The sequence below is a fragment of the Vulpes vulpes genome, unplaced genomic scaffold (assembly GCF_048418805.1).
Source record: "Vulpes vulpes isolate BD-2025 unplaced genomic scaffold, VulVul3 u000000802, whole genome shotgun sequence".
NCBI classification, from domain to species: domain Eukaryota; kingdom Metazoa; phylum Chordata; class Mammalia; order Carnivora; family Canidae; genus Vulpes; species Vulpes vulpes.
In genome coordinates, this window is record NW_027325808.1 from 12506 (window position 1) to 38912 (window position 26407).

Below are 26407 nucleotides of genomic sequence, written 5' to 3' on the forward strand. Positions count from 1 at the left end.
GACCGCCCCGCGGGCCCTCTGTGCCCCAGGCGCACAGGCCCGGGGCGGGGAGGGGAGGAAGCGCCCCGGAGCCCGGGCAGCCCAGGCCCCCTGGACAGAGGGGGCACAGACCTCCCGGGGCGCTTAGCACAGACCCTGGTGACCTGAGGCTCCCCGGCTGTCACTCTGTCCCAGGCCCGTCCTGGCCGCGGGCGCAGGCTGAGTCGCAGTAGAGTCTGCGGGGTCCTGACCCTGGCGTCTGGCCGCCCCGGGAAGGCACGTGGGGACGTCAGCCGTGTGTGCCTGGCGGCGCCCCCGCAGGGGCTGGTCGGGGCCTGGGCGGCGCCCCCTCCTCCTCTCTGGGGGTGTCTCCGCACCCCGTGCACAGAGCTCCGGGAGACGCAGAAACGAGCCGGCCGTGCCCTCTCACACAACAACACTTTATTGAACTTGCAACAGCAAACAGGGGCTCAGAGCCGAGGGTGCGCGCCTTCCCCTGGGAGACCTTCCTGTCCTTAGAGGAAAGCGGGAATCCCACAGGGGTGCGGGTGCTGGAGTCGTCCCCCGCCTGGGAGCCTGTGCGGACTCGACTCCGGGTGGGGGCGCGTGTCCTGAGGTCGGGGCGGTGAGAGGCGGTTCTGGGGGCGGCAGGGCTGACGTGGACCTGCGGCCCATGGGCTCCTGCGCTGGGTCCCCGCAGGGCAGCTGGACCCCGGCCTCGGGCCCCCTGGGGCCGGGTGACTGACTGCTGGAGCCCCAGCGCGTGGAGGAGCCTGCCTCCTGGTGTGGGTGTGGGTGTGGGTGTGGGTGGGGGTGGGGGTGTGGGTGTGGGTGGGGCCCACGGGCCTGCCCCCGCTGCCCTGCCCTGGGGTGTCCCGGGATCCCCAGGGCTGCCCTAGGTCAGCGACCTGGGTCTGTGGGGCACGCCCAGGGCCCAGGAGGCCACATCCTGCTGTGAGAGGGCTCGCTCGGCCCGGGGCCAGAACGCAGGCCTGGCCAGGGCCCCGGGGCGCTGGATCCCATTAGCGCTGGGCCTGGGGCAGGCGCTCGAGTCGCCCCTGCCCCCACAGAGCCCGGGGCCAGGCCAGCCCAGGTCCCTCTGGGTCAGGGGCTGGTGTCCCGTGCGGGCGGTGCCGCCCTCCGGGAGGCACAGCGAGACGAGGCAGGGCACGGTGACGGCGGGCCGGAGCCTCCGGGCCCCCGCCCTCACCGCCACGCTCTGCCCCCGAGGCCCGCGAGCATCGAGCTGCCCCGTGGACGCGGGGGGCAGAGGGTCCCGGGCCTGTGCGGGGCCTCGGGGCAGCGGGCTCAGCGCCGCCCTGGCTCTGCCCTGGCTGTGCCCGTCACTGCCCAGCGAGGGGCACGAGCTGCAGTGGCCGCGGGGCAGGAAGGGTGTCCTGGGCCCGACAGCGTCATCCCTAGGGGGCTGGGGGGACCGCGTGATGGGAGTCCCGGGGGTGCTCCAGGGCCCGGTCCGTCGCGGGGCCTCTGGGGTGGCCCAGGCAGGTGCCAAATGGAAGGAGACCCCGTTTTCTGTCTTGAAGCCCGCCGTGTCCCGGGGCCGCCTGCCTGCACCGCCTTGTTGCCCCGGGAGGGTGGGGAGGGAGTTCCACCGCCGGGGCTGGGGGGCAAGTTGGACGATGGCCTGGCCGGGAGGGGGTCCGGGCGGCTCAGGCCGGGCGGCTGGGCCCGGGGAGGCCGGCTCCTCCACCCTGGGCGGTGGCTCAGAGGCCGGAGAAGGGAGGAGAGGCCCGGGCGCCGGGGACACTGGCTCCAGGCCCAGGGGCCTCGTGGGGAACTCCTCAGGTCCCGCTGGAAAGAGGCCGACGGGGTCAGCGTCTCCAGCAGGCTGTGTGTCCCCCGCTGGGGGCCCCGGGGGTCCTCACGGCTCCCGCGTGACCCCCCCCCGGCCTGACCCTGTGCTCAGCCCCCCACACTGCTGCCCGGGCCCTGCAGTGGGTACCCGCCCGCCCGCCCAGCCCTGGCCTGGGGTCCCCGAGGCTGGAGCAGAAGAGGAGAGCCCCAGAGATGAGGACGGGGGCCCCGGGGGCTCTGTCCCCTGTGGGCGGCCCCAGCAGGCCGAGTCGGGAGGGGCCGGGGCCCTGAGCCCACCTGGCGGGGGCAGGTCGCACCGCATCCTGCGGAGCTGGGTCATGGAGGCCCGAAGGTGTCTCAGCACGGCCTCGTCCTCCAGGGCCCAGGGCTGGGCCAGAGAGTCCTGGAGGAACTCCCGGAGCCCTTCCAGGGGCAGCTTCAGGAGGCGCTCTGGGCGGTGGGCGAGAGTCAGACCCAGAGGGCCCCGCCCTGGGGCCCCCGGGGCCCCCAGGCCAGCGGCTGGGGTCCCGCTGTGCCCAGGAGCGCCGCGGGCAGTGCGCTGGCCGGGGTGGCCCCTGCCCGCTGCTCCACTCGGGGAGCCCCGCTGCACCCGCCTGCCCCGCCGTCCCCCCGCCCCAGGTCTGGGTGCTGCTCAGAGCCCAGGGTCACCGCCCCTGCCCCCCGCCCCCGGCACACCTGGGCTCCCGGGGGCTCACTTACTCCTGTGCACCTTGAGGATGGTATAGGCCATGGCCGTGAGCACCCTCTCCCCATCCAACACGTAGGCATCCCACAGCTTCAGGGTGAGCGAGAAGGGGGTCTAGGGGGACGGCGGGGTGGGAGGAGCGGCCTGAGCAGGGCCCCTGGGGGGCTCGGCTGGGGCTAGGCTAGGCCTGCCATCTGGCCCCCGGCTGCCTGCGACGAGGCCCCGCAGCGCCCCCCCCCGGCCCCCGCCCCCCGCCCCCCGCCTCCCCGTGCGTGCCCTCCTCCCAGGGAGATCAGGGACTCCCGGCCACTCCGGGTTCCGACCCCGGCCAGCACCTCCCGCACCCCTGGGGGCACAGACTCTGCCCGCACTTGACGACACCACGCCTCGAGAGGACCCCAGGCTGGCCGCCCGATGGGCCGAGGGCCCGTCCACACCCCGGGCTGACCCGGCCTCCCCCGGGGGAGCTGAGGCAGAGACGGGCCGCCCCCCGGGACCTCGTCCAGGGACCCTCTGGGCTTCTCCAGGACGGGCTGGGCTGCGAGCCTCAGCCTCAGCCTCAGCCTCAGGACCCCGGGGTCGGGCCTGGCTCGTCTGGAGGGTGGGGCTGAGCTGGGCCCTCCCCGGGGGCAGGGGGCAGGTCCGGGAGCGGGGGTCCCGGGGCGGGGGGGGGGCCTCACCCGGCCGAGGAAGCACTGGAGAAACCATTTGGGGCTGTAGATGCCGGTGGACATCTGCTCCTCGTCCTGGCGGGAGGGCAGGGGGTGCTCAGGCCCCACGCCGCGGCCCCTGGAGCCGGGTGGACGCGCTCCCCACGGGCCAGCCCAGCCCCGAGGGCGCCCCCGGGCCCCAGGGGGAGGAACGTGACCCCAACTCTGGGCAGCTCGGAGGGAGGGCCATGCCCCCCACCCCCTGCCCCGGGCTCCGGGGACGGAGCCTCAGGAGCTCCCACTCGCCCCCACTCGCCATGTGCTTCCTCAGGTCCGGGAGAGCTCTTTGGAGGACCCGCTCGTGATGTCTCTGGAACCTGAGGAGCTTCGGGAAGCCCGGGACGAAGAAGCCTGAGAAGGCCCCAGGCCCCCACGGTCAGGGCCTCCTCCTGCACCAGGCGGGGTGGGGGGTGTCGGGGCAGGGGCCTCCCCGCCACGCCCTGACCCCCGTGTGCCCACCGCCCTCGGAGCCCTGGCTGGATCCGCTCTTCCCAGAGGGCAGGGCCTGCCTCCCAGGCCGGGGGCGCGGGGCCCGGGGACCCTCGTCCTCACAGAGACCCCGCGGGGCGTGGGCTGGGGGCTGAGGACCGGGCCCGGCTGACCCAGCACCCTCTCTCCTGCGGGGGCCGCCGCGGGGACAGGCGGGTCCCCAGCCCCGAGGGGCAGCGGGTGCAGGCCAAGGGGAGGGTGATGGGCGTGCACGGCCCTCTGCTGTGGGGCTTGGGAGTGAGGCTGGGGGCCCCCGGGAGGGGGAGACGCTGCCCCCTGGGCCCCGTGTGGCCGTGGGCTGGCAGGGGGGCCTGGGGGACAAGCCGGCAGCCCGGCGGGAGGCTGGGGGAGCAACGGGAGTGCGTGCCTGGCCTGCAGACGGTGGGGCGGGTGGCCGTGGCTCCGGGACCCCGAGGCCACCGGGGAGGCGGGGCCCTTGCCCGTGGGGGGGCGAGCTGGGGGGTCCCCGCCTGCCCCCCGGTGCAGCAGCCTGCAGGGAGGCCCTCCTGAGCTCCCCGGCGGGCCCCTACCGTGCATGGAGTGCCGGTCGCCCACCATCAGCTGGGCCAGCGCCCAGAAGGCGTCCTCCTCGGGCAGGAACATGAGGAGGACGGCCGCGATCTCGCTCATGCCCTGGCAGTAGCCCACCTCCTGCAAGAGCCAGAGCCCCACGGAGGGCGTGCGCCCCGAGGCCCCCTCTGAGCCCTCCCCGCGGGCGTCAGGCTCCCCCGGCTCCCTCCCAGCCCGGGCTCCCGGAGGGGGCTCCCAGAGGGCGGGGGAGCAGGTGAGGGCCACCCGGACCAGCTGGGGCGCGAGCACCCCGGGCCCCGCTACCGAGCCCTGCGGCCGCCGTGCCAGGACCCCCGTCCTCAGGCCAGCAGGAGGGGCCTCCGTGAGCTGTGCCAGGCTGTAGGGGACCCGCCAGGTCTGGAGACCCCCCAGAGGGCAGGTCGGCGGGGGGGGGGGTGGGGGGGCCTGACTGTGGCCCCTGGCAGGTCCCACGAGGGGAGCTGGGCCAGGACACCCCGCGGGGCCGGGGAGCGTGTGAGCTGGGGTCCTCGGGGACCCTTCTGGAATGCGCCGTGGAAGGGGGCGGCCTCCTGGGCGCCTCGGTCTCGTTCCCTTCGGGGGAGTGGGAGCCTTCCCCGCCCGGGCTCTCGTCGGTAGTGCCGTCTGTCAGGGTCCAGACCCGAGCTCTAGGACGGCCGCGGTGCACGCGGGGGCCCTGGGCAGCCCCGGCCCTCGGGCACGCAGGCCCTGCCTCCCCTGGGAGGTCTGCACCCCGCCCCCTGCCCGTCCCGGAGGAGAGAGACCCTCCCCGGCATCTCGGGGGCCGTGGAGCCGGGGCCATAACTGTGAGTCCCGCTGGTCACCACCACTCAGGACAAGGCCGCCCGCGGGGCAGGAGGCGGGGGCAGGGACACTCACCGTGTCGTACACCGAGTACGCTGCCAGTACGCAGAACAGGGCTCGCTGCCTAGGAGGGGGGACAGCGGGGGGCTCTGCTCAGTCAGCCCCCGCCCAGCGAGGCCGCCGAGGTGCCGACACCCGCCCCGCAGGCCCCGCGGCCCGCAGGGCCCCTCCGCGGGGGCCGATCTCCGGGGTCAGGTCTGCGCACGGGGACAGGCGGCGACCTCACACGTGCAGCGTGCCGGGGGTTCAGTGCACCCTGGGGTGTCCGACGCCTCCGAGCGGCTCCCGCCGTGGGGTGCGCAGCTCCGGGCTCCCCCAGCGCCGCCAGCGCCCCGGGCCTCCAGCCCTGGAGCGGCCCCCCCCCCCCCCCGCACGCCCCCATGGGAGCCAGCGCTCCCCCTGCCCCGGTCCCCGCAGCCCCTGACGCCTCTCCTCCGCTGCCCTGGCCTGGCCCGGCCCCGTGTCCCGGGAACACCACCAGCCCCACGTGACCCCTGCACCGAGCCCACGCAGCCGGGGCATCCGTGGCCCTGAGCGCACCCCCAGGTCTTCCCAGGTGTCCCTGGGCTGGACTCTGTGGGGGGCACCCCGGGCCCGCCCATCCCAGAGCATCTCGGGGCTCCAGGTCTGAGCCGCCGTGAGGAGAGCAGGGAACGTCGTGCAGGTGTGACCCCGATACAGGCTGCGAACCCCTGGGGTCACTATCTGAGCACGGGGGGGTACGGGGTGCGGCCCCCTCAGCGCTGCCAGGAGCCGCCCGATGCCCCCCGCACGGCGGCCTGAGTCTGCACCCCGGCTCCGCGGCCCCCGGGCCCGGGCTGCTGGAGGCCGGCTCCCCCCGGGCCGGGGGTCACAGGTCAGCCTGACCCGGCCGCGCTCTGAGGGCCGCGGGGGCCCCGGGGGGCAGCAGGTTCCCTGCAGGGAGGAGCACCGAGTTCTCGTGGGGAGACGGTCCGAGCGGCCCGCCCGGGAAGCCCAGCCACCCATGCCTGGCGTCTCCCCAGCCCCGCCCCTGGCGCCCCTGCAGGTCACCCCTGGGGTCCCGGGCTCCCACACACCCCGCCCGCTGCACACACAGGTAGCTGCACCCTATGCTCCACCCACCTGCAAGCCCCTGTCGGGGGGCTCCCTGCCTTCCCCACCTCCCCGCGGCCCCTGGGGACTCTGCGGGACACCCGGGCTTCTGACGGGAGCAGGCCGTCCAGAGAACCCCAAGGTGGCCGGGGAGGCTGAGCATGTCCCACAGGGGGCAGCTGCACCGCGTCCTCGTGGGGGTGGGGTGGGGGTGGGGGCGGGACCGATAGTGTCTGGGGTTGTGGGGGATGGTGTGGGGGGTGATGCAGGGGGATGGCGTGGGGGCGGTGGGTGAGGGGATGGGGTGGGGGGCTGCGGACACAGGGCACCCCCTTCTCTAAGGTGCACACGGAGACGTCTACACATAAAGGCGACCCCAGTCTGGGGTTTGCTGTGACCCCTGCCCCTGCCCCTGGGGCCCCGTGTGCTCCGCGCAGGGCCTGCCTGGACCGGGGCGGCGTCTGGGGGGGGGGGGGGGGGGGGGGGGCGTCATGCCGTGTGTGCTCACCAAGTGCAAATTGTCTAAAACAAAACGCCCAGAATTCAGAAGTACATAAAGCACCGGAGGGTGGGTGTCACCCTGACCTGTCCGACCCTCGTCGGGTCCACGTGTCCCGGTCCAGCCGCGGCCATGCACCCTGGCCGCAGGTCCCCTTCGTGCCCCCCACGCCCCCACCCCGGCCCCCTGCTCTTCACGGGGCCGCCCCTCACCCCCTTGGGGTTCAGCTCAGACGGTGACCCCTGGAGGCCCCGTCCTGCGGCCTCCCCATCCCCGAGACCCTGGGGTTGGGGGCACGGGGGTCATCCCCAGCACCCTACCACGTGGCAGTGTGTTGTTTGCTGCCGTCGCTCCCCCCGGCCTCGGAGACCCCGTGTCCCCAGCACAGAAGCCCCCGGGCCTCTCCCAGGCCGGGCCCCCGACCCCCGAACCCCGCTGGCCCAGCAGCCTCACCCGACCCCGTAGCGGTCCCAGAACATGGTGTGACTGCGGAACGTGCGGTTGACGTCCAGGTCGATCTGCACGATGTCCCGGGAGGAGACCAGGGCCGCCTCCTTCATTGCCTGCGGGGAGACCCCGGGAGGAGGAGCCGGCGTCAGGGACACAGACCCCGACCTGTCAGCAGCTGCCGTCCTGGGCAGGGAGCCCCGGGGCCACCACGGGAGTGTGTCCTGCAGGAACCTCCACCCTTCCCCTGGGAGGCCGGGGACGGCGGGAGTGCCCACCGTGCCCGCGGGGCCTGCGTGAGGGCCTGTGCCCAGCTGTCGTGGGCGGGGAGGGGACTGAGGGTCAGCCCTGGACAGGGAGGGGACGTGGAGGATCAGCCCGGGTGGGGAGGGGACACGGGAGTTCAGCCCCGGGTGGGGAGGGGTCACGGAGGGTCAGCCCTGGGCAGGGAGGGGACCGAGGGTCCACGGGGAGTAGACGGGTCGGGTCCCACCTGGTATTTCCCGGCATTGCTGGCCTTAACCTGGTCGACGTTCAGCAATCGCAGCCACACCTGTCCCCGCACCTGGGGCGGGACCCCCTTGTACACCCGGCGTCGCAGCTGCGGGGAGGAAGGCAGTGCTGGTGAGAGGGGCCCAGGGCGGCCCCTTGGAGCCCAGGGAACACGAGGCATCTAGAAGGTTCCGGCGTCGGCTCCAGGGTGTCTGCAGAGAGGCTGGGTCTCCCTGGATCTGGCCCCCCCCCCTCCCCCGTCCCCCGCGAGGAGCAGGGACCCTGGCCCCGACCTGACGCTCCCCCACCGCCGTCCCGGGGCCTGGGGAGGGAGGCCCGGGCTCCCAGCAGACTCTCCCCAGGCAGGGGGCTCCCCCGAGGACGGGGCAGGAGGACACTGAGGGCGGCCCCCCAGCCCCGTCGGGACGGAGAGCCCTCGGGGGCACCCAGCGCCCCACCTTCTCGCTGGGGAGGTAGTGGTCCCATCGCTTGAGCATTTTTATCCATTTGTCCGCGCGCCGGGTCTCCTGGCGGAGTTTCTGGGAGAGGACAGGCGGGGGCCGCAGGTGAGGCTCCCGCCGCGGGAGGTGGGCGCTCGGGCCGCGTCCAGTGCCCCGCGGGACCCGGAGGAGCCAGGAAGGCACAGGGCCCCCCGCGGACCGCGGCTCCGGGTCTCGGGTGCGTTCCCGGCGGCCCGTGCAGCGCTGGGACGGGGGACTGGGGAGACGCCCGGGGATGTCCTGGGGGACGCGGTGCAGACAGCTGGCCCCAGCTCCCCCCCACGTCCTGCCCGGGGCCCAGGACGGGCTCTCACCTTGGCCTCGCGGGGGCTGGGGTCGGGCAGCTCCCTGTCCCTGGAAGGCAGGAGACGCAGAGCCCTGAGGCCCCGGCCCCACAGCCACACACACACACACACACACACACACACACACACACACACACCCCGTCTGCACCCAGCGTCCTGGGGAGGGCAGGGCTCCCCCGGGGAGGGCAGGGGCTGCCAGCGGCCTGAGGGCGGGCGGCGGCGGCGTCTGGGGGGTCTGAGGAGGGTGTTTGCCGGTGGTGGGCTGGGCGGGGACCCCTCGGCGCCCCCAGGGGGTGACCTGCCCCCCTCCTCGATGGACCAGCCCGAGAGCTGTCAGCGTGGCCCGGGTGCCCCGTGACCGTCCCGCTGAGGTCCCCCCGCCTCCCCAGGGCCTGACTGCCCAGCGTCCAGCCGGCCTCCCCCTGCCCCCTGGCCGTCCCCCTGCTGTCCCCGGGCTCCCCTCTCTGCTGTCCCCTCTGCCACCCTGGCCCATTTCACCTCCCGTCCTGTCGGAGCCCCTGAGCACGACCACCCCTGAGCCATCCCAGCAGACACTGGGCCGTGAGCAGGGCCGAGGGGGCCCCACCTGGGGTCTCCAGCGTCCGTCAGGTTCTCGTGGGGCTGTTGACCCATCAGCCTCGTCCCCTGCGACCTAGGCCACTGGGCTGTCCCCTCCCTCCTTCCCGCCCAGGGCAGCCCCCTCCTCCTCTTGCCTCCTCCTGCCTGGTCGGGGCCTCCCTCTGCGGCCCCCCCCCCCTCCCCGCGCTGGCCTGGTCCCCGGCATCCACCTGCAGCCCCGCAAAAGCCTTCGGGTGTGGGCGAGAGCACCCCTGCGGACTCGGCCCAGACCAGGCCGTCCCCCTACGGAGAGCACGCCCCGGCCCCAGAGCCCCTCACGGGCGGGATCCCCTGCTGAAGGGACTGGACACCCCACCCCACCACCACCCCCGGATGCAGCAGGCTGACCCCTGGGCCTGCCCAAAGCAGGCGTGGGGGCCCCTCCTCTGAGTGTCCAGGGGCCTCCCCCGGGCCCAGCTCCCTTCCTGCCCACGTCCCGGGTCGGCCTCCGGGGTGTCTCAGCTGCAACCCAGCGCAGACATGGCCCTCAGAGGGCTCCAGGGGACCAGGTCCCGACCTGGGGGCGGGGGGGTCAGCCTCCAGAGAGGTGTTCCTGCAAAGGCCACCCGCCCTGGGATGGATGAGGGGTGTCCAGGGGACTCACTGCAGAAAGCCCTGGTGGTCGGCGACCTTGCACAGTGACAGGTCCTGCGGAGACCCTGCTTGGGGCGCCTGCAACAGAGGGGGCTCCGTGGTGGGGACCGATCAGAGCAGGGGAGTGGGGACAGAGACAGGAGGGAGCAGAAGGGCTCCTCCCTCCCCTGGATCCTGAGGGAGCGCCGACCCTCTGAGATTGGCCGGGCGCCAGAGTGGGCGCAGCCTGGCAGCCTCACCTGCTTCTGTCTATCAGTGACGATCCCCCCCTGGGCCTCACCCGGACCCGGCGACTGTGGTCCCCACCTGGGCCTCACTTGACCTGGTGACTCTGATCCCTACCTGGCCCTCACCCAGGCCTGGTGACTCTAGTCCCCAACTGGGCTTCACCCAGGTGACTCTGGTCTCCACCTGAGCCTCATGTGGATCTGCGACTGTGGTCCCCACCTCCTTGGCCTCACCTGAACCTGGTGACTCTGGTCCCCACCTGGGCTCACCTGGACCTGGTAGCTGTGGTCTTCATCTGGACCTGGTGACTCTGGTCCCCACCCGGGCCTCACCTGTACCTGGTGCCTGGGCTCCTCCGCTACCAATGACGAGGATCCAGGATGGACCCTTAGTTGCTACTGACACCGGGACCATCCCCAGGGTCTCACTTGTTCCTGGTGACTGTGGTCCTTGCCTGGGCTGACCTGGCTCATCCTTGGCTCTGATCCCCTCTTGAGCCTCACCTGCTCTTGCAGGTACGGTCCCCCCTGTCGTGGGTGTGTAGTGTCTATGGTCCCTTCTGGGCCTCACCTGATGGTACTGGGCCACGATATTGGCCCTTTGCAAGGCCAGCAGGGTCTCCGGGTCCTCCTGCATCGTGCTGCAATCCAAACACATCCAAGGATGACGGCGCGTGAGAACCTTCCGAGGACACATGCGTCCGGGTGCTCCCCGTGGGCGGGCGCCCCTCTGTCTGACCGGAGCCGGAGACAACCCCGTAGCCCCGAGGGGCACAGGCATCACACACGGGCCCTCGCTGCCTGTCTGTCCGTCGCCCACCGACAGTCCACCTTCCCAGCCACTGTCCCAGGGCACGCCGTCACGCTGGGGTCACAGAGCGCTCCCACCCCGGTATCAGGAGCACACGGGCGGGGGACCCAGGGGCTCCGGGGAACTGCCCACCTGATGCTCGGGGGTGACGTCTCCCAGCCCGGGGCCGGCGCAGAGATGGTGGTGGGTGGGCCGGCCAGCGAGTGTCCCTGCGGGCTTGGGGGGGGGGGGGCGGGAATGGAAGGTTTCTCCGAGATTCCACAAGCACACGACCAAGGGGAGAAAGCGACGGACTGGACTTCATCAAAATTAAAACCTGATGCCAGCAAGAGTGCGACCGAACTCCCCACCCTGAGGGCAGCGATGTGTGAATAGCCTGAGGGGGGCCCTGGGGGAGCACGAGGGACTCCACGTTCTTTGGAGCCTGAAGAGCAAGCCTGCTCACGGGCCAGGGGGACCCAGCGGGCACAGGGCGGGATGGGGGGGTGACAGTCACCCCTGTCGGGGTCCATGCGTCTAGGACAGGCTGGAAAGGTCATGGCTTGGGTGCCTGCACAGCAGAGGGCTTACAGGGGAGCGGGGGTCCCGGGGGAGCTGCCTGAGTTCCGACTGCAGCCTCCTTCCCTGGACGGGGGGCAGCAGGGTGGCCGCTCTCACCCCGTGGGGCTGTGGAAGGGCTGTGGGAGCTGCTCACGGTCATCGCATGGGGGTCGGGGTGTTGTGGACCCCAGCGCGGGAGGCCTGTGCCCCCACGCGGATCCACAGGCCCCACTGTGGCCCGCGGGGATCAGGGATCAGCTGCCACTCACCTGTGACCTGTCGCTGTGTGGGCGCCTCCTCTTTATGCACTGGGGTACTGGGGAGTGTGGGAGGGTGGGGGTACTGGGGAGAGTGGGAGGGTGGGGGTACTGGGGAGAGTGGGAGTAGCGGGGTACTGGGGAGAGTGGGAGGGTGGGGGTACTGGGGAGAGTGGGAGGGTGGGGGTACTGGGGAGAGTGGGAGTAGCGGGGTACTGGGGAGAGTGGGAGTAGCGGGGTACTGGGGAGAGTGGGAGGGTGGGGGTACTGAGGAGAGACGAGTCCTGGGCTACTGGGGAGAGCAGGAGAGTCGGGTCGCTGCGAGCCAGATCCGGAGCACCGGTGCCTCCGAAGGTCTGCGGACGCAGAGTGGGCACCAGGCAGCGGTGGAACCCGGGGGCACCACAGTTCCGCCCAGAGCGGGGTCCCGCATCATCACTGTGGGCAGGCGGGGTCCAATCAGCACTCAGCCCTCACCCTGGTGGCCGAGGGTCCCGGGGGAGGGTCCTGTCCCCACGCCGGGCGGGAAGGCGATGCAGGCAGCCTCCCGCATCCTCAGTTCCCATCCTCGGGCCCTGCAGGCCTCCCGCCCTTCAAGGCAGACTGGGGGTCACAGATGCCCCCCTCCGCCCCCCAGGGTTCACAGCGTGGGGTTGCAGTTAGGAGCATTTGAGGGGCTCCTGGGTGGTTCCGTCCGTCGGTTCCACGTCGACTCTTGAGTTTGGCTCAAGCCAGGATCTCCAGGTTGTGGCGTGGAGCCTCGGGTGGGGCTCGGTCTCCGGTGGGTGAGGAGTCCGCTCCAGGTTCCCCCTGTCCCTCCGCCCCTGCCCCCCGCACCGTCTCCCAAGTACATCTTCTAAACATTAACATGAAGACACGTGAGCATCTGGATCCCCTCTGCAGAGGCGCCTTCGTGTGCGTCACGACCGTGTAAATGCCTTTCACGGGCCCACCGGGATTCCCACCGGAAACCCCTTTTCCTTGGTATCTATTGAAGTGCCGTCGACACCCAAGGGGACAGTAGTTTCAGGGCTACAGCTGGCGACTTGACAATTCTGTGCCTCGCTCAGCTCTCCCCGCGAGAAGCGGCGTCACCGTCTGTCCCCGTACCGAGTTGTCCCCACGGTCCTGACTCTATTGCCAGGCCGTACTTTCTAAATTTCCGGGATTCCTTTATTTAGAACCACACGCTTGTAGCTTTCCCTATTTGTTCATCCACGTTGCCCACCTGCCCCCCGCGGCCCCTCTGATCACTCAGCACGATCCATCCCGTTAACCAGAGAAAGGACATGGGGCGGCCCGGGGCGGAGGGGGGCGGCGGGGCTCAGCGCTTCAGCGCCTGCCTTCCCTTCGGCCCAGGGCGAGATCCTGGAGTCCCGGGATCGAGTCCCACATCGGGCTCCCTGCACGGAGCCTTCTTCTCCCTCTGCCCGTGTCTCTGCCTCTCCCTCTCTCTCTCTCTCTCTCTCTCTCTCTCTCTCTCTCTCTCGTCTCTCGGTGTCTCTCAAGGATATATAAATAAAATCTTTAAAAAAACAACAAAAACAAAGAGAAAGGAGACGATCCCCTCAAGAGTCGCAGAAAACGCATTTGACAGAACAAAGCATGAAAAGCACAGGGGGTTTTAGGAAAGGTCTGTCAACAGAGGAGAGGCCGCGTAGGAAGGCCCGCAGCTGACGTCATCCCCGAGGGTGACGACCTGAAATCGTCTCCCCCGAGAGCAGGAACAAGCCACGGAGGTGCCCTCTCAGCGCTGGGAGTCCCACGTAGTCAACAGACCGGAAACAGCCGTGTGGGGGTCGCGTCCACGCCCACAGGGGCCCGGCCTCCTCAGGACCCGCGGGGAGGCTTCCGGGTCAGGGTTAGGGTCAGGGTCAGGGTCAGGGTCAGGGTTAGGGTTAGGGTTAGGGTTGGCATATTGTGCTTAGCATAATACTCTTTCTAGGCTTTAATACTTCTTTAAATGTTTCATAGAATTCACTCATGAAGCCATCTGGTCGTGGACTTCTGCGTTTTGGGAATTTTTTTCCTATTACTCAACAGCTTCGCTGAGAATTGGTCTATTCAAATTTTCTATTTCTCTATGTGTCAGTTTTGGTAGGTTATATATTTTCTAGGAATTTAGCCACACACAAAAGTAAAATCAAAAACTAGAAATTTCATTCTTTGGCTTGTGTCTATCCACTTTTTCCAACACCATTTGTAGATTTTTTTCCCCACTGGATATTCTTTCCAGCTTTATCAAGGATTAAACGACGACATAGTTGTGGGTTCATTTCTGGGAGGTCTGCTCTGTGCTCTTGGTCTGTGTGTCCGTTGTCGTGCCAGGACCGTACTGTCTTCATCACAACAGTTTTGTGACATAACTGGAAATCTAGCGATGTGAAGCTTCCTACTTGGCTTTTCTTTTGCAAGGCTGCTTCGCCTGTCTGGGGTCTTTTGAGGTTCCATGCAAAGTTGAAGATCATTTATCTTAGCTCTGTGAGAAATGCTGGGGGCATTTTGATAGGGTTTATAGGAATGTCTGGGCTGCTCTCGGTTGTGAAGACACTTCGTACCCTTTCAGTCCACGAGTGTGGAGTGTCTCTTTCCGTTTCTTTGTGTCATCGATTTCTTTCCATCATCGTCTTCAGAGTAAGTTTTTATAGCTGTTTCCTTAGGTTTTTTCTTAAGTATAATATTATTTTTTGTTTCATTTTAAATTTATTTTTATTAATGTCTTAGTTTCTCTTTTTCTTACCTTCTTACTGAGGTATAGGAATGCAACAGAATTCTGTGCATTAATTATGTATCCTGTGACTTTACTGAATTCATTTACCGGTTCTAACATTTTTTTGTTTGTTCATTTTTGTAGTTTTCTATATATAGTGTCATGGTGTCCATTTCTGGTAGGTTGTCCTATTGGCATATAGTTTCTGATGTGCCATCAAGCCCTCTTGTCTCCACCGTTTCTGTCAGAACCCTGCGTTCACCCTGCCTGTGTCCGAGTTTTGTTTTGTTTTGTTTTGTTTTGTTTCTTTTTATCTCGGACAAGTGACTGAGTTTCAAACCTCCAAGTTTTAGGGGCTGCCCTGGGGGAGACCCGTGCTCCTCCCGCCCGGGAGGGTCTCCTCCCACTTCTGGCCTTTGCTGGCCCGGCCCAGGGACGCGGCCCCGTGACCGCACAGGGGTTTGCAGTTTGTGGCCACACAGGGCAGACAGCTGGCCCTAGTCCCGCGGCCCTCGGCCGGGGTCCCCGCTCCTGGGCCTGGGAACCGTTGGCGCCACCGTCCTTGGGACCCCGGGGACCCTGAGCCCACCCTGTCGCTCCAGGGGCCGCCCCCCACTTCGCCTCCCGAGCACCGTCGAGGCCGGCGTGTCCCCCCCCCCAGCAGACTTCTGGAAGTTCTGACTTTGTGCTCTGCTGCTTCTAATAGTGTGCGTAGACCCGTCAGCTGGCTCCCTGCCCCTGTGGGATCCGGGGCTGTGTCTCCCCCAGACCGACTGACTGATTTTCTTTTTAAGATTTTATTTTTCTGTCATCTCTACACCCACATGGGGCTTGAACTCTCCGCCCCAAGAACAAGAGTCGCGTGTTCTTACCAACCACCCCAACCACCCCGAGAGCGGCCAGGCTCCCTTTGATTGATTGACAGGGAGTAACTGAAGCCGACGTGCTGCCTGTGTCGTGTCAGGGCAGAAACTGAGCCCCGGCGTCGAGGTGCGGTGGAGTCATTGGGACCTTGGTCGATGTTAAAGAAAGCGGAGCCTCCCCGGGAGCCCCGGGAGCCCAGGGAGCGGGGCCCACACACGTGACAAGTTGGCCGTTTCCTTGACCAGGAGTCATTGGGCTGGCTGCCGATTTATTTGAGTTGCTATTCGACGGCGAAGGTCGTACTAGGATGGGGACACAGCGAGAACGTTCCGGGTTCTTGCGGGTTCGGAGGCAGCTAAAGCTCCCCCGTCGTGGACTCGATGTCCCAGTTGGGTGCAGAGATAGGCGAGCCAGCAAAGAGATGAGAAACATGGCCCTGGGGTGCCTGGCCGGCCTGGTCGGGGGACCTTGATGTCAGGACTGTGAGCTGGAACTCCGTGTTGGGTGTAGAGAGGACATAAACGTAAAACCTTTAACAAACAATAAATGGATGAACTAAGACAGCGTGACGTGGAAGGGGAGTCCTCGCTTCAGGACAAACCTCAGAGCGGACCATGTCTAGCCTGCGACCTGTTCTTGATGGCCCCGCTCGCTCTCCCGGGCCCAGATGACGGGGTCCCCCACGAGGGACGGTCCCGCCCGAGTGGGAGTGGGCCTCCTTCCCCGTAAGGCCCGTGCCTCCCCTCGTTCTGCAGGACAGAAGAGCCGGGAAGGCACGAGCTCGGGGGGATCAGCATAAACCTCGGCGATGGTCCTTCCCGATCCCGGGAGCCAGAGCTCGGCCTCCTTTTGGGACCCGACGTCCTAAAGAAGCCCGTGTGGTCAGTGGCTCGGATGCAGGGCGGAGGCCGACGGAGAATCAGGAAGAGCAAAATGGGGCGGGGGGGAACCAGAAGCTGAAGGAGAGGGGGACAGCTGTCAGCATCGGGAGCCTTCGCGGGGACCCGGCGTCCTTTCCCAGGAGGGGCCCCCCCTCTGTAGGGTGCTTCCCGCCGCCCCGCGCTCCCCGTGGGCGCCCGCAGGCGCATCCCCGGGCCTCCAGCGCCTCCGCAGCCGTGGTCTGGAGCGTCCTCCGTGTGTCCTACCGGGGACCCCAGCGTCACGTCTGTAACCGTCCGGCTGCTGTCTGACAACAGTCGGGGGATTCCGACGTTTGTTGGGTTTGGGGTGTGTGCCTGTCTGTCGCCGTGCCGCGATCTGAGCCTCGGGCCGCGTCGTCCTGACGCCGAAACGGTTGAAACACCATCATTTCCGGTGCTGGCGCTGGGCGGCTAGCTGGGTCCTCCCGGCCGACCCGGGCCCCCTCGTGCCGTCCCGTGCCGTCCCGTGCCGTCCCGTCCCGCCGGGGGGTCAGCTGAGCTGGAAGGTCCGGCTCGGCCACATTCCCGTGGGTGGCAGCGGGTCCCCGCCGAGCGCCGGCCGCTCCTCTTCTCCCCGATGCCTCTCCAGCGGGGAGCCAGACCTCGGGGCCGCCCTGGGGGGAGCTCCTGAGGGGCCGGCTGCCCGTGGGGGGAGCCCTGGGGCTGCCTGTGTGTGTGTGTGTGTGGGAGTCGGGGTGGGGACGGGGCCGGGGTCCCTCGGTCCCCTGCGCTGCCTGCCCCCAGGCCGAGCCCCGCGCTCACCCAGCCCCTACTCTCCAGGGCGTGCAGGGTGCCCTCCACACTCTGGTGCGAGGGATCCAGCAGCACCGGGTGTGCACGCTGAGCCCGCCCGGTGAGGGTGGCCCAGGTGTGAGAGCTGCAAGGGCCTGCTGTCCTGACGTCCGCTCCGGGGCCACGCTGACCGCCCCGCGGGCCCTCTGTGCCCCAGGCGCACAGGCCCGGGGCGGGGAGGGGAGGAAGCGCCCCGGAGCCCGGGCAGCCCAGGCCCCCTGGACAGAGGGGGCACAGACCTCCCGGGGCGCTTAGCACAGACCCTGGTGACCTGAGGCTCCCCGGCTGTCACTCTGTCCCAGGCCCGTCCTGGCCGCGGGCGCAGGCTGAGTCGCAGTAGAGTCTGCGGGGTCCTGACCCTGGCGTCTGGCCGCCCCGGGAAGGCACGTGGGGACGTCAGCCGTGTGTGCCTGGCGGCGCCCCCGCAGGGGCTGGTCGGGGCCTGGGCGGCGCCCCCTCCTCCTCTCTGGGGGTGTCTCCGCACCCCGTGCACAGAGCTCCGGGAGACGCAGAAACGAGCCGGCCGTGCCCTCTCACACAACAACACTTTATTGAACTTGCAACAGCAAACAGGGGCTCAGAGCCGAGGGTGCGCGCCTTCCCCTGGGAGACCTTCCTGTCCTTAGAGGAAAGCGGGAATCCCACAGGGGTGCGGGTGCTGGAGTCGTCCCCCGCCTGGGAGCCTGTGCGGACTCGACTCCGGGTGGGGGCGCGTGTCCTGAGGTCGGGGCGGTGAGAGGCGGTTCTGGGGGCGGCAGGGCTGACGTGGACCTGCGGCCCATGGGCTCCTGCGCTGGGTCCCCGCAGGGCAGCTGGACCCCGGCCTCGGGCCCCCTGGGGCCGGGTGACTGACTGCTGGAGCCCCAGCGCGTGGAGGAGCCTGCCTCCTGGTGTGGGTGTGGGTGTGGGTGTGGGTGGGGGTGGGGGTGTGGGTGTGGGTGGGGCCCACGGGCCTGCCCCCGCTGCCCTGCCCTGGGGTGTCCCGGGATCCCCAGGGCTGCCCTAGGTCAGCGACCTGGGTCTGTGGGGCACGCCCAGGGCCCAGGAGGCCACATCCTGCTGTGAGAGGGCTCGCTCGGCCCGGGGCCAGAACGCAGGCCTGGCCAGGGCCCCGGGGCGCTGGATCCCATTAGCGCTGGGCCTGGGGCAGGCGCTCGAGTCGCCCCTGCCCCCACAGAGCCCGGGGCCAGGCCAGCCCAGGTCCCTCTGGGTCAGGGGCTGGTGTCCCGTGCGGGCGGTGCCGCCCTCCGGGAGGCACAGCGAGACGAGGCAGGGCACGGTGACGGCGGGCCGGAGCCTCCGGGCCCCCGCCCTCACCGCCACGCTCTGCCCCCGAGGCCCGCGAGCATCGAGCTGCCCCGTGGACGCGGGGGGCAGAGGGTCCCGGGCCTGTGCGGGGCCTCGGGGCAGCGGGCTCAGCGCCGCCCTGGCTCTGCCCTGGCTGTGCCCGTCACTGCCCAGCGAGGGGCACGAGCTGCAGTGGCCGCGGGGCAGGAAGGGTGTCCTGGGCCCGACAGCGTCATCCCTAGGGGGCTGGGGGGACCGCGTGATGGGAGTCCCGGGGGTGCTCCAGGGCCCGGTCCGTCGCGGGGCCTCTGGGGTGGCCCAGGCAGGTGCCAAATGGAAGGAGACCCCGTTTTCTGTCTTGAAGCCCGCCGTGTCCCGGGGCCGCCTGCCTGCACCGCCTTGTTGCCCCGGGAGGGTGGGGAGGGAGTTCCACCGCCGGGGCTGGGGGGCAAGTTGGACGATGGCCTGGCCGGGAGGGGGTCCGGGCGGCTCAGGCCGGGCGGCTGGGCCCGGGGAGGCCGGCTCCTCCACCCTGGGCGGTGGCTCAGAGGCCGGAGAAGGGAGGAGAGGCCCGGGCGCCGGGGACACTGGCTCCAGGCCCAGGGGCCTCGTGGGGAACTCCTCAGGTCCCGCTGGAAAGAGGCCGACGGGGTCAGCGTCTCCAGCAGGCTGTGTGTCCCCCGCTGGGGGCCCCGGGGGTCCTCACGGCTCCCGCGTGACCCCCCCCCGGCCTGACCCTGTGCTCAGCCCCCCACACTGCTGCCCGGGCCCTGCAGTGGGTACCCGCCCGCCCGCCCAGCCCTGGCCTGGGGTCCCCGAGGCTGGAGCAGAAGAGGAGAGCCCCAGAGATGAGGACGGGGGCCCCGGGGGCTCTGTCCCCTGTGGGCGGCCCCAGCAGGCCGAGTCGGGAGGGGCCGGGGCCCTGAGCCCACCTGGCGGGGGCAGGTCGCACCGCATCCTGCGGAGCTGGGTCATGGAGGCCCGAAGGTGTCTCAGCACGGCCTCGTCCTCCAGGGCCCAGGGCTGGGCCAGAGAGTCCTGGAGGAACTCCCGGAGCCCTTCCAGGGGCAGCTTCAGGAGGCGCTCTGGGCGGTGGGCGAGAGTCAGACCCAGAGGGCCCCGCCCTGGGGCCCCCGGGGCCCCCAGGCCAGCGGCTGGGGTCCCGCTGTGCCCAGGAGCGCCGCGGGCAGTGCGCTGGCCGGGGTGGCCCCTGCCCGCTGCTCCACTCGGGGAGCCCCGCTGCACCCGCCTGCCCCGCCGTCCCCCCGCCCCAGGTCTGGGTGCTGCTCAGAGCCCAGGGTCACCGCCCCTGCCCCCCGCCCCCGGCACACCTGGGCTCCCGGGGGCTCACTTACTCCTGTGCACCTTGAGGATGGTATAGGCCATGGCCGTGAGCACCCTCTCCCCATCCAACACGTAGGCATCCCACAGCTTCAGGGTGAGCGAGAAGGGGGTCTAGGGGGACGGCGGGGTGGGAGGAGCGGCCTGAGCAGGGCCCCTGGGGGGCTCGGCTGGGGCTAGGCTAGGCCTGCCATCTGGCCCCCGGCTGCCTGCGACGAGGCCCCGCAGCGCCCCCCCCCCGGCCCCCGCCCCCCGCCCCCCGCCTCCCCGTGCGTGCCCTCCTCCCAGGGAGATCAGGGACTCCCGGCCGCTCCGGGTTCCGACCCCGGCCAGCACCTCCCGCACCCCTGGGGGCACAGACTCTGCCCGCACTTGACGACACCACGCCTCGAGAGGACCCCAGGCTGGCCGCCCGATGGGCCGAGGGCCCGTCCACACCCCGGGCTGACCCGGCCTCCCCCGGGGGAGCTGAGGCAGAGACGGGCCGCCCCCCGGGACCTCGTCCAGGGACCCTCTGGGCTTCTCCAGGACGGGCTGGGCTGCGAGCCTCAGCCTCAGCCTCAGCCTCAGGACCCCGGGGTCGGGCCTGGCTCGTCTGGAGGGTGGGGCTGAGCTGGGCCCTCCCCGGGGGCAGGGGGCAGGTCCGGGAGCGGGGGTCCCGGGGCGGGGGGGGGGCCTCACCCGGCCGAGGAAGCACTGGAGAAACCATTTGGGGCTGTAGATGCCGGTGGACATCTGCTCCTCGTCCTGGCGGGAGGGCAGGGGGTGCTCAGGCCCCACGCCGCGGCCCCTGGAGCCGGGTGGACGCGCTCCCCACGGGCCAGCCCAGCCCCGAGGGCGCCCCCGGGCCCCAGGGGGAGGAACGTGACCCCAACTCTGGGCAGCTCGGAGGGAGGGCCATGCCCCCCACCCCCTGCCCCGGGCTCCGGGGACGGAGCCTCAGGAGCTCCCACTCGCCCCCACTCGCCATGTGCTTCCTCAGGTCCGGGAGAGCTCTTTGGAGGACCCGCTCGTGATGTCTCTGGAACCTGAGGAGCTTCGGGAAGCCCGGGACGAAGAAGCCTGAGAAGGCCCCAGGCCCCCACGGTCAGGGCCTCCTCCTGCACCAGGCGGGGTGGGGGGTGTCGGGGCAGGGGCCTCCCCGCCACGCCCTGACCCCCGTGTGCCCACCGCCCTCGGAGCCCTGGCTGGATCCGCTCTTCCCAGAGGGCAGGGCCTGCCTCCCAGGCCGGGGGCGCGGGGCCCGGGGACCCTCGTCCTCACAGAGACCCCGCGGGGCGTGGGCTGGGGGCTGAGGACCGGGCCCGGCTGACCCAGCACCCTCTCTCCTGCGGGGGCCGCCGCGGGGACAGGCGGGTCCCCAGCCCCGAGGGGCAGCGGGTGCAGGCCAAGGGGAGGGTGATGGGCGTGCACGGCCCTCTGCTGTGGGGCTTGGGAGTGAGGCTGGGGGCCCCCGGGAGGGGGAGACGCTGCCCCCTGGGCCCCGTGTGGCCGTGGGCTGGCAGGGGGGCCTGGGGGACAAGCCGGCAGCCCGGCGGGAGGCTGGGGGAGCAACGGGAGTGCGTGCCTGGCCTGCAGACGGTGGGGCGGGTGGCCGTGGCTCCGGGACCCCGAGGCCACCGGGGAGGCGGGGCCCTTGCCCGTGGGGGGGCGAGCTGGGGGGTCCCCGCCTGCCCCCCGGTGCAGCAGCCTGCAGGGAGGCCCTCCTGAGCTCCCCGGCGGGCCCCTACCGTGCATGGAGTGCCGGTCGCCCACCATCAGCTGGGCCAGCGCCCAGAAGGCGTCCTCCTCGGGCAGGAACATGAGGAGGACGGCCGCGATCTCGCTCATGCCCTGGCAGTAGCCCACCTCCTGCAAGAGCCAGAGCCCCACGGAGGGCGTGCGCCCCGAGGCCCCCTCTGAGCCCTCCCCGCGGGCGTCAGGCTCCCCCGGCTCCCTCCCAGCCCGGGCTCCCGGAGGGGGCTCCCAGAGGGCGGGGGAGCAGGTGAGGGCCACCCGGACCAGCTGGGGCGCGAGCACCCCGGGCCCCGCTACCGAGCCCTGCGGCCGCCGTGCCAGGACCCCCGTCCTCAGGCCAGCAGGAGGGGCCTCCGTGAGCTGTGCCAGGCTGTAGGGGACCCGCCAGGTCTGGAGACCCCCCAGAGGGCAGGTCGGCGGGGGGGGGGGTGGGGGGGCCTGACTGTGGCCCCTGGCAGGTCCCACGAGGGGAGCTGGGCCAGGACACCCCGCGGGGCCGGGGAGCGTGTGAGCTGGGGTCCTCGGGGACCCTTCTGGAATGCGCCGTGGAAGGGGGCGGCCTCCTGGGCGCCTCGGTCTCGTTCCCTTCGGGGGAGTGGGAGCCTTCCCCGCCCGGGCTCTCGTCGGTAGTGCCGTCTGTCAGGGTCCAGACCCGAGCTCTAGGACGGCCGCGGTGCACGCGGGGGCCCTGGGCAGCCCCGGCCCTCGGGCACGCAGGCCCTGCCTCCCCTGGGAGGTCTGCACCCCGCCCCCTGCCCGTCCCGGAGGAGAGAGACCCTCCCCGGCATCTCGGGGGCCGTGGAGCCGGGGCCATAACTGTGAGTCCCGCTGGTCACCACCACTCAGGACAAGGCCGCCCGCGGGGCAGGAGGCGGGGGCAGGGACACTCACCGTGTCGTACACCGAGTACGCTGCCAGTACGCAGAACAGGGCTCGCTGCCTAGGAGGGGGGACAGCGGGGGGCTCTGCTCAGTCAGCCCCCGCCCAGCGAGGCCGCCGAGGTGCCGACACCCGCCCCGCAGGCCCCGCGGCCCGCAGGGCCCCTCCGCGGGGGCCGATCTCCGGGGTCAGGTCTGCGCACGGGGACAGGCGGCGACCTCACACGTGCAGCGTGCCGGGGGTTCAGTGCACCCTGGGGTGTCCGACGCCTCCGAGCGGCTCCCGCCGTGGGGTGCGCAGCTCCGGGCTCCCCCAGCGCCGCCAGCGCCGCCAGCGCCCCGGGCCTCCAGCCCTGGAGCGGCCCCCCCCCCCCCCCGCACGCCCCCATGGGAGCCAGCGCTCCCCCTGCCCCGGTCCCCGCAGCCCCTGACGCCTCTCCTCCGCTGCCCTGGCCTGGCCCGGCCCCGTGTCCCGGGAACACCACCAGCCCCACGTGACCCCTGCACCGAGCCCACGCAGCCGGGGCATCCGTGGCCCTGAGCGCACCCCCAGGTCTTCCCAGGTGTCCCTGGGCTGGACTCTGTGGGGGGCACCCCGGGCCCGCCCATCCCAGAGCATCTCGGGGCTCCAGGTCTGAGCCGCCGTGAGGAGAGCAGGGAACGTCGTGCAGGTGTGACCCCGATACAGGCTGCGAACCCCTGGGGTCACTATCTGAGCACGGGGGGGTACGGGGTGCGGCCCCCTCAGCGCTGCCAGGAGCCGCCCGATGCCCCCCGCACGGCGGCCTGAGTCTGCACCCCGGCTCCGCGGCCCCCGGGCCCGGGCTGCTGGAGGCCGGCTCCCCCCGGGCCGGGGGTCACAGGTCAGCCTGACCCGGCCGCGCTCTGAGGGCCGCGGGGGCCCCGGGGGGCAGCAGGTTCCCTGCAGGGAGGAGCACCGAGTTCTCGTGGGGAGACGGTCCGAGCGGCCCGCCCGGGAAGCCCAGCCACCCATGCCTGGCGTCTCCCCAGCCCCGCCCCTGGCGCCCCTGCAGGTCACCCCTGGGGTCCCGGGCTCCCACACACCCCGCCCGCTGCACACACAGGTAGCTGCACCCTATGCTCCACCCACCTGCAAGCCCCTGTCGGGGGGCTCCCTGCCTTCCCCACCTCCCCGCGGCCCCTGGGGACTCTGCGGGACACCCGGGCTTCTGACGGGAGCAGGCCGTCCAGAGAACCCCAAGGTGGCCGGGGAGGCTGAGCATGTCCCACAGGGGGCAGCTGCACCGCGTCCTCGTGGGGGTGGGGTGGGGGTGGGGGCGGGACCGATAGTGTCTGGGGTTGTGGGGGATGGTGTGGGGGGTGATGCAGGGGGATGGCGTGGGGGCGGTGGGTGAGGGGATGGGGTGGGGGGCTGCGGACACAGGGCACCCCCTTCTCTAAGGTGCACACGGAGACGTCTACACATAAAGGCGACCCCAGTCTGGGGTTTGCTGTGACCCCTGCCCCTGCCCCTGGGGCCCCGTGTGCTCCGCGCAGGGCCTGCCTGGACCGGGGCGGCGTCTGGGGGGGGGGGGGGGGGGGGGGGCGTCATGCCGTGTGTGCTCACCAAGTGCAAATTGTCTAAAACAAAACGCCCAGAATTCAGAAGTACATAAAGCACCGGAGGGTGGGTGTCACCCTGACCTGTCCGACCCTCGTCGGGTCCACGTGTCCCGGTCCAGCCGCGGCCATGCACCCTGGCCGCAGGTCCCCTTCGTGCCCCCCACGCCCCCACCCCGGCCCCCTGCTCTTCACGGGGCCGCCCCTCACCCCCTTGGGGTTCAGCTCAGACGGTGACCCCTGGAGGCCCCGTCCTGCGGCCTCCCCATCCCCGAGACCCTGGGGTTGGGGGCACGGGGGTCATCCCCAGCACCCTACCACGTGGCAGTGTGTTGTTTGCTGCCGTCGCTCCCCCCGGCCTCGGAGACCCCGTGTCCCCAGCACAGAAGCCCCCGGGCCTCTCCCAGGCCGGGCCCCCGACCCCCGAACCCCGCTGGCCCAGCAGCCTCACCCGACCCCGTAGCGGTCCCAGAACATGGTGTGACTGCGGAACGTGCGGTTGACGTCCAGGTCGATCTGCACGATGTCCCGGGAGGAGACCAGGGCCGCCTCCTTCATTGCCTGCGGGGAGACCCCGGGAGGAGGAGCCGGCGTCAGGGACACAGACCCCGACCTGTCAGCAGCTGCCGTCCTGGGCAGGGAGCCCCGGGGCCACCACGGGAGTGTGTCCTGCAGGAACCTCCACCCTTCCCCTGGGAGGCCGGGGACGGCGGGAGTGCCCACCGTGCCCGCGGGGCCTGCGTGAGGGCCTGTGCCCAGCTGTCGTGGGCGGGGAGGGGACTGAGGGTCAGCCCTGGACAGGGAGGGGACGTGGAGGATCAGCCCGGGTGGGGAGGGGACACGGGAGTTCAGCCCCGGGTGGGGAGGGGTCACGGAGGGTCAGCCCTGGGCAGGGAGGGGACCGAGGGTCCACGGGGAGTAGACGGGTCGGGTCCCACCTGGTATTTCCCGGCATTGCTGGCCTTAACCTGGTCGACGTTCAGCAATCGCAGCCACACCTGTCCCCGCACCTGGGGCGGGACCCCCTTGTACACCCGGCGTCGCAGCTGCGGGGAGGAAGGCAGTGCTGGTGAGAGGGGCCCAGGGCGGCCCCTTGGAGCCCAGGGAACACGAGGCATCTAGAAGGTTCCGGCGTCGGCTCCAGGGTGTCTGCAGAGAGGCTGGGTCTCCCTGGATCTGGCCCCCCCCCTCCCCCGTCCCCCGCGAGGAGCAGGGACCCTGGCCCCGACCTGACGCTCCCCCACCGCCGTCCCGGGGCCTGGGGAGGGAGGCCCGGGCTCCCAGCAGACTCTCCCCAGGCAGGGGGCTCCCCCGAGGACGGGGCAGGAGGACACTGAGGGCGGCCCCCCAGCCCCGTCGGGACGGAGAGCCCTCGGGGGCACCCAGCGCCCCACCTTCTCGCTGGGGAGGTAGTGGTCCCATCGCTTGAGCATTTTTATCCATTTGTCCGCGCGCCGGGTCTCCTGGCGGAGTTTCTGGGAGAGGACAGGCGGGGGCCGCAGGTGAGGCTCCCGCCGCGGGAGGTGGGCGCTCGGGCCGCGTCCAGTGCCCCGCGGGACCCGGAGGAGCCAGGAAGGCACAGGGCCCCCCACGGACCGCGGCTCCGGGTCTCGGGTGCGTTCCCGGCGGCCCGTGCAGCGCTGGGACGGGGGACTGGGGAGACGCCCGGGGATGTCCTGGGGGACGCGGTGCAGACAGCTGGCCCCAGCTCCCCCCCACGTCCTGCCCGGGGCCCAGGACGGGCTCTCACCTTGGCCTCGCGGGGGCTGGGGTCGGGCAGCTCCCTGTCCCTGGAAGGCAGGAGACGCAGAGCCCTGAGGCCCCGGCCCCACAGCCACACACACACACACACACACACACACACACACACACACCCCGTCTGCACCCAGCGTCCTGGGGAGGGCAGGGCTCCCCCGGGGAGGGCAGGGGCTGCCAGCGGCCTGAGGGCGGGCGGCGGCGGCGTCTGGGGGGTCTGAGGAGGGTGTTTGCCGGTGGTGGGCTGGGCGGGGACCCCTCGGCGCCCCCAGGGGGTGACCTGCCCCCCTCCTCGATGGACCAGCCCGAGAGCTGTCAGCGTGGCCCGGGTGCCCCGTGACCGTCCCGCTGAGGTCCCCCCGCCTCCCCAGGGCCTGACTGCCCAGCGTCCAGCCGGCCTCCCCCTGCCCCCTGGCCGTCCCCCTGCTGTCCCCGGGCTCCCCTCTCTGCTGTCCCCTCTGCCACCCTGGCCCATTTCACCTCCCGTCCTGTCGGAGCCCCTGAGCACGACCACCCCTGAGCCATCCCAGCAGACACTGGGCCGTGAGCAGGGCCGAGGGGGCCCCACCTGGGGTCTCCAGCGTCCGTCAGGTTCTCGTGGGGCTGTTGACCCATCAGCCTCGTCCCCTGCGACCTAGGCCACTGGGCTGTCCCCTCCCTCCTTCCCGCCCAGGGCAGCCCCCTCCTCCTCTTGCCTCCTCCTGCCTGGTCGGGGCCTCCCTCTGCGGCCCCCCCCCCTCCCCGCGCTGGCCTGGTCCCCGGCATCCACCTGCAGCCCCGCAAAAGCCTTCGGGTGTGGGCGAGAGCACCCCTGCGGACTCGGCCCAGACCAGGCCGTCCCCCTACGGAGAGCACGCCCCGGCCCCAGAGCCCCTCACGGGCGGGATCCCCTGCTGAAGGGACTGGACACCCCACCCCACCACCACCCCCGGATGCAGCAGGCTGACACCTGGGCCTGCCCAAAGCAGGCGTGGGGGCCCCTCCTCTGAGTGTCCAGGGGCCTCCCCCGGGCCCAGCTCCCTTCCTGCCCACGTCCCGGGTCGGCCTCCGGGGTGTCTCAGCTGCA

General features: G+C 70.9%; 1 protein-coding gene across 1 annotated transcript; it reads right to left on the bottom strand.

Moving 5' to 3' along the window:
* Positions 1 to 1387: 1387 nt before the first annotated feature.
* LOC140597497 (uncharacterized) lies at positions 1388 to 20446 on the bottom strand (the record flags this gene model as incomplete). Its single annotated transcript, XM_072746090.1, has 10 exons — positions 20358 to 20446; positions 20072 to 20137; positions 19405 to 19504; positions 18982 to 19134; positions 18331 to 18681; positions 3467 to 3561; positions 3181 to 3246; positions 2515 to 2614; positions 2092 to 2244; positions 1388 to 1791 (listed from the first exon to the last, which is right to left on the bottom strand). Coding segments are annotated over exons 1-10 (1491 nt in total), but the record flags the coding sequence as incomplete, so codon positions are not given.
* Between the last annotated feature and the right edge of the window lie 5961 nt (positions 20447 to 26407).